We start from the raw sequence: 7,501 nt of genomic DNA, 5'->3' as shown, positions 1-7,501 counted from the left end.
GTAGAAAATATGTGAATATGTAAATGTAATTGGCTAGTATTTGAAAGCAAAATATTAAAATTTTTATGATAGTTCTATTCTCATTTAGATATTATACTTCTCAAAAATATTTGTTGTTTTCCTCTAGACAACAGTTTGTTTAGTTCCCTGGGGGGCCTAGAAATATGGTCGTTTTGACAGAGACAAGCTGAGTTGAAGGAAACTATGTTGTTTGCATCCTACAGTGCTACAAAGGTAAGCCTAAAGACAATGTTGTTTTTTCAACCACCTTCTTGAATGCACTCTTGACCTCCTTGTTTCTCAGGCTGTAGACCAGAGGGTTGAGCATGGGGATGACCATAGCATAGAATACCGACGCCATTTTGTCTGTGTCCATGGAGTGACTGGAGCTGGGTTGTAGGTACATGAAAATAACTGTCCCATAGAAGATGAAGACAGCAGTGAGATGTGAGGCACAAGTGGATAAAGCTTTCCAGTATCCCTCAGCTGATTGCATCTTGAGAATGGTGAAAAATATGAACGCGTAGGAAATAAAGATAACTAGAAGAGCAAAAGATATATTGAAGCCAACCACAAACACAAGAACCATCTCACTAACACGTCTATCAGAGCAAGAAAGAACCATGACTGCTGGAACATCACAGAAAAAGTGATGGACCACATTGGACTCACAGAAAGAGAGACTGAATGTGTCTCCAGTGTGTATAGAGGCATTTAGGAAACCACAGAGATGGGAGCCTATGGCCAGACAAACACACACACTCGTTGTCATGGTGGTGGTGTAATGTAGGGGTTTACACACTGCTGCGTAGCGGTCATACGCCATGGAAGCCAAGAGGTAACTTTCTGTAGTGGCAAAGGCTGCAAAGAAGAACATTTGAACTGCACAGGGGTTGTAGGAGATGATCTTGTCTCCCATGAGAAGCCCAGCCATGACCTTAGGAGTGACAGCTGAGGAGTAGCCAAAGTCCACCAGAGAGAGATTGCAGAGAAAAAAGTACATGGGTGTATGGAGACGAGAGTCCAGCAGGATCAGCAGGATCATCCCCAGGTTCCCAAGCAAACTGACAAGATAAATGAGAGTGAGTAAGATAAAGAGAGGGATTTGCAGTTCAGGGTCATCTGTCAGTCCTAGCAGGATGAACTGAGTCACTTCTGTCCCGTTCTTCATTGATTGTATCTGGGAACCCGGAGATGCTCTATAGCAATGAGGAATGAAAGCAGAGTGTGAATCAGAAAAGAGAATGTAGGGAAATAGAAATATTTAAATATTAAGGACTTTTCTTTCATTATAACATACATTTATATTTCAAAATTCTCCATAAAAAACATGGGTTCTTTTAGTGCATTAAATGTCTATGCAATTACAAACTATTGAAGCTGAAAGATCTCATGGTTCATTTGCTTGACTTTTAAAATTTTTAAATATTTTAGACTGGGCTGTAAAAAATTAGTAACGTTGACATGATTACATGTCTGGTATGATACTTATTGTCAAATGAGTTTGTCCTATCCTAGTGAAAGCAGACTCTTCTATTACTCAAATTATATCCGTGTTCATGCATTCCTACCATCAATCATCTGAGGTTGCTTAGTTGACACTGCTCTTTAACTTATGAGGCACTTTCATGTGTGAAAGTTGAGTACTTTTGTCAAGTTGACAGAAATACTACCTGACAAAGCCAAGCATAGAATTCATTTAGGGGGCTCTCAAATCTAATAATCTTAACCGAAAGTAATAAAGTAGAGCTTAATTCAATTTAAAATGACTCTTTGTACCTATTTTACAAACTGGTGTTTGTGGCTTCCCTGTGTAATAATTGAAAGAATGTGAAAGAGCTTCCTAAAATTTAAGGAAAACGACCCAGGTGAATGCTGCTGTGCCAATTTCACAGTGCCAGCCCCGGCTTTTTAAACTTAATATGTACTTGAAAGTTACATAATAGCTTTAGTTTAAAAAAACTCATGTTTTTCTTAAGCACATCATTTATTTTTGATTGCCTTCCCATTGCTAAATGACAGAGATGAAAGGTGGGGAGATCATAGATTATGGATGCAGTTTGCCAGCATATTTACTCAACGTGTTAGCTCTGTGCTTTAAATGGTTTATATGAATATATCATTCACAGTCACAATACTTTACATCTTTGTTTGAATTTGAAGTGTTCAGATTTTCTCTACCACCTTTCTCCTAATCCTTTCACAGTATCACTCTAGAAGCTGGGCTTAGGAAGGTTTTTTCTATAAAGATTAGGTACATATAACAGTTTAAGTATGTATAATATTAACGAATCAATAATAATATTTGTATACATACAAATACATATTCAGTGAGTTCTCACAATAACACTACACATTCTCTATTATTATATAACCATATGATTATTTAGAAATTTAAGAAGTTATGTTGTATTGTGTAATTATATCGCGATCACGAGGAGGATTCAAGATTTAACTCAGTTCTGATGGAATAAAACCTTGGGTTATTAACCAGTATATGTATTAATTTATTTGATTCCAGAATTATTTTATAAAAGTCTTTAGAATATTTTATTCTTGAATCACGTAGATTATATATACTTTCCCATCATTTTTTCATGAATTACACTACTCACTTGAAGTGGACATGAATTCAAAAGCTTACCTTGATCTGTGTTCAAAAGAGAAGGGCAAATCTGAGCTGTGAGTTTGAAATAAGAACATTAGCCATGAAACCATGGCTCCCTCAGGTGCTAGTCAAAAGATTCCGGAGTCTCCATGGCAGGGATCAAAGATAGAAAAAAAAATCAGCATAGAGTCAGGAAGCTAAGTTGAAACCCTGCATTAATCATGCATTTTCTTCCTGCCTCAAGAGTGGTGACATACCTCATACTTATTGGTAAAATAACGTAAATACAGACTAATACATGGAAACCAATGGGGAGTTACAAAGACCTAGAGTTCTCAAGGGATCCCCTACGAGGACATCAATAGTTCCTCATCTCATTTTCCTAGGGAAAAGCCAATTATGTTGCACCTGGTGATATGATTAGTGTGCACATTTTTGCAATACTTTTGATCATTTCTTAGACTTTATTTTCTTTAAAAAGAGTATAACTTACATACAGTGAGATCCATCATTTGTAGGGTATAATTGAAAATTTCATTTCTGTGTTTATGATCCTATAAGCACTTTGACAATATCAATATGCACAGCTTTATCATGTGAACAAATCCCTCAGTTTCTTTTTGATCAGTTTCCCCAAGCATCTTCCCTAACCAACCACTAAAGTATATTCTTTCTCTATACCATACTTATAGCACCTATTTTTTAATCATATAGTATGGGATATTAGACATTATGAAGAAGGCATCACCATGATTGGAGGATAGGTGTATCTGACCCAATTCATAGTGTTTTAATTCTTCATATGCACAAGAAATCTGGTCAATGGATAAGGTAGGAGAACGAATCGATATCTTAAGTCGTGGTGTTGGCAAGAGAATTGACTGCCTGGAGAGGAAACAAATCTGTCTCAGAAGCAGTCTGGACAGAAGGCTCCTTAGGAGTCAATATAGCCAGACTTTGTTTCATGCACTTTTGTTGCTGTTGTTGTGTGCCATTTAGTTGGTTACGACTCACGACTCTAGAACAGAATAAAATAGTGCCTGGCTCTGTACTATATTTGAGCCCACGGTTGTAGTCACTGTGTCAATCCATCTTGTCCATGGTCTTCCTCTTTTTCTCTGTCCCCTCCCAACTTTATCAAGCACGATATACATTTCCTGGGACTGTTCTCTAGTGATCACATGTCCAAAATACACATGACAAAGATGGACGTTGCTTGCTTCTAAGGAGCATTCTGGCTGTACTTCTTCCAAGACAGTCATGTTTGTTCTTTTGGGAGTTGGTGGTACTTTCAGTAGTCTTCACCAGCACTATAATTTAAATGTATCATAACCACAGGTAAGCATTTTTATAGTACTCTCTGCTTTCAACCAAGATTTATTTGACATCAGCAATGGTATACCTACGCCTCGTTGTCTTCCAAACCCAGCTGGTTGTTTCTTGTGAATGCCCACCACTTGTTTGTGAGTTTGTCATACTGTGGTGGTTTATGTGTTTTTCTAATACTGCTGGTATGTCACCGGCATTTCAAATACCAACAGGGTCAGTCAAATTTTCAGTAGTGTTGATAGACTAAGGACAGACTACAAAGAAGAAATTGGCTGTCCCTTCTGAGGAACTAGCCACTGAAAACTTATGGATAGCAGTGAAACATTGTCAGATACTGAAAACCTAATGCATTGCGTCAGAACATTGTTAGAGATATTGCCAGAATGAGAGCCCTTTAGATTAGAAGACACTCACAGTATGACTGAGCACATGCACAAAGCAGAGCTGACCTTAATGGATGAAGCAGAGTCTGAGGGAGGAAAGGCATTGGGACCTTCGTTTGCTGAGGAGGTATGACTGAAAATGCAGCAAACAGCTGCAAACACCTATCAAAAACTGAAAGTTGGAAAGTACCACGTATGAATCTAAGAAAATTGGAAGTTATCAAAAATCAAAGGGAATTGCATTAGGATTGAGCAGAAATGGATTGGTATTGGCCATTTTGAATCAGGTAGTCTCATGATTTACTATGCTGGGAAAGATAAATTCAGGAGAAATGACAACCTTTTCATCGTCAAAATGGTCATATCAAGGTATATCTTGAAGTAAAATGTTGACTGTGAGGCTAATACTTATTCACATGCAAGGAAATCCAGTCAATATAACTATTATTCAAATTTATGCACCAATCACTAAAGTTACTGCTGGAGAAATTTAATTTTACTGATACCTTCAGTTTAAAATTGATCAAACATGCAATTATAATTGATAATTATTGGAGAATGGAATGTAAAAGTGGGAAAAAAAGAGAAAGTAGCAGTAGTTCTGAGAAAAGGCCTTGGTAATACAAATAAAGTTGGAGCATCCATGATAGAATTGAGCAAAACCAATAACTTCTTCTTCACATAAACCTTTGTTGAACAACAGAAAAGTGACTATACACATGGACGTCCCAGAGGGAATAAACAGAAATCAAATTGACTACACTGCTGGGAAGAAATGGCGAAGAAGCTCAATATCCACAGCTGAAAGGAGGCCAGGGAACACCCCTCAATTGCTCATATGTAAAGTGATGTTGGAGTAGAGTATTCCTAGTGTAGTGATTACCGTATGTATTGGGCTCTGAACTGCAAGCTCAGTAACTCAAAGCCTCCAGGCATGCTGCAAGAGAAAGATGAGGTGTTCCATTCCCTTAAAGAGTTACAGCATCAGAAACTGACGTGGACAGTTTTACTCTGGTCTGCAGGGTTGATATGAGCCAAAATTGATCTGATGACCATAAGTTTGGCTTTGGCTTTTGACAATCAGATTAAGCAGAAAAAATTAAAAATTTCATGAGAGTCAAAATACTAGCTTGATATCCCAGCACTTGAGTAGCCACCACTAAATTGCACCTTTTCATATATTTCATATATGTAGCCTTTGGCTGTAGGTTGTTATACTTAGCATAGGCTATTTGAGCTCCTTCACATTGGGACCTGTATTGTTGCTTTATGGACGTTTAGAGGCTGTCAGTCCAGTGCACACACATAGTGACCTGACGTACGGCAGAAGGACACACTGCCTAGCACTGTGTATCACAGTGATTCGGTCGAGCCCATTGTTGCAGCCACTGTGTCTGTCCTTGTAACATGTCCAAAAATATATGAGAGGAAACCTTGCCATCTTTAGTTCTGAGGAGATATCTGGCTGTATTTCTTCCAAGTCCGGCTTGCTTTATCTTCTCAGTGTTCACAGTACTTGAATTCAGCATAATTCAAACACATCAATTGTCACCTGTGCAACTGAAAATACTAAGGCTTGGACCAGGTCCACCTTCATCCTCAAGTGACATCCTTACTCTTCATCACTTTAAAGGGGTGTTGTGCAGAAGATTCATTCAATTCAATATGTGGTTTGATTTCTTGATTTCTGCTTGCCTAAGCATTGGTTGTGGATCCAATAAAATAAAACCCTGGATAATGTCAAGTTGTTCCTTTTAGTTTCATCTACTGGATGAGTTTTAGTGAATTTAGCTTTAATGATTTTGTTCATAAAGTTGGAATCCAAATTGAAGACTGCAACTCTTGGTCTTCATCAGCAAATACTTCAAAGTTTCCTCACTCTTAGTTAGCAATGTTGTGTTATCTGCATTATGGAGGCAGTTATTAAACCTTCCTCTAATCCTGATGCCAAGTTCCTCTTTATGTACTTCACGTTTTCTGATTATTTCCTTAGCATACAGAATAATTATTTATATTAATAAATACAACCTTGAATCACACTTTTCTTGATTTTTAAAAATAATTTTACAGAGCATATAAAATTCTTATCACAATCCATACATAAATCAATGTGTTTTGTTATCTCCACCCTAAGCTCTTGTATTTCCCTTTGGTGTATGCACTTTATCTCCTCGTTTTCCGGCATTGTTTCCCTCATATCCTGTATGACTCCAAGCAGCATTCTGAAAATTTCTGTCCGTGGCAGATCAATGTCTGCTTCTTCTATGCACATCTTCATGTTGATGACTCCTCCTGCCATTGCCTTTTGTTTCTCTTTTCCATTGGTATCGTTGGGGCTGCCGGCTGTTTGAGTTGCATTGCTTTAGAGGAGCCAGGCGCCATTTTCCAGGGACTCAAAGAGCACTGGCTCTCTATGGAAGACTTGTAGGAATGCTTTCTCAAACTGCTTTCAGTTAATTTCACTATGGAATTGGCCTAACACTTTATAGTTCTGTGGCTTTCCTCTCAGTGCCAACTTTGGTGTAGAATACCACGAATGGTGGGCAGAATTGCCTTGGCCAGATATATCACTGCAGAAGTTGGCCAGAGGTTCCTTCAGTAGCTTGGAACATTGGCAAGTGTTGACCGAGCTTCCTTAGGCCATGTGACGCACCAAGGGATGTGGGAGTAAGTTCCCTCAGGCACGTGGGACAACATAAGAAAAATAGGACTTCCTCCAGCCACACAGGCAGGAATTCTCCAGTAAGAAATTGAGCTGAGTATACCCTGGTGGAGTTTGGCTTGGATTTCCCTAACCTGAGGCTAGGTGTACAGGGTGGAGCTCACCTAATTGGTGTGGGGAAGGTGTAAATACCCTAGGCTAAGGTGAATGATCTGGAGGTCAGCAGTGGTATGTGAGAGAACATGGAAGCAACAGAGGAGAAAAAAATTTAAAAAACAAGTCCACTGAGACTGTGGGGGTGATAGAGAGAAGAGAGAGAAACAAAAGTAATAATGTAGCTGAGACCCCATCCCTGCCTGTGGGGCTGCAAGGGTTTAATCCCTGCCCCAAGGCAGTGGCAAACTGGCTTTGTTGATATTAAGCCTGTGTGCCATCTCCAAATGATTCCAGCTCTGGCTGAGGCAATGATGGGGCTAAGGTCCAACCTTAGCCAGCCTCTACTGTGGTAAGCCAAAAGTC

At 38.9% G+C, this 7,501-nt stretch overlaps 1 protein-coding gene across 1 annotated transcript; it reads right to left on the bottom strand.

Annotated features, from left to right (window-relative positions):
- Positions 1 to 226: 226 nt before the first annotated feature.
- LOC142446338 (olfactory receptor 5B2-like) lies at positions 227 to 1,174 on the bottom strand. The gene has a single exon (XM_075548099.1). The coding sequence runs from the start codon at positions 1,169 to 1,171 to the stop codon at positions 227 to 229; it is 945 nt and encodes a 314-aa protein (XP_075404214.1). The 5' UTR covers positions 1,172 to 1,174.
- Between the last annotated feature and the right edge of the window lie 6,327 nt (positions 1,175 to 7,501).

This window comes from Tenrec ecaudatus, chromosome 4, assembly GCF_050624435.1.
Source record: "Tenrec ecaudatus isolate mTenEca1 chromosome 4, mTenEca1.hap1, whole genome shotgun sequence".
Taxonomy (NCBI): Eukaryota; Metazoa; Chordata; class Mammalia; order Afrosoricida; family Tenrecidae; genus Tenrec; species Tenrec ecaudatus.
This window is presented reverse-complemented; position numbering and strand designations above follow the sequence as displayed.

Excerpts from the sequence above, each read along its gene's own strand:
- LOC142446338 (XM_075548099.1), bottom strand. The coding sequence starts at position 1,171 with ATGAAGAACGGGACAGAAGTGACTCAGTTCATCCTGCTAGGACTGACA.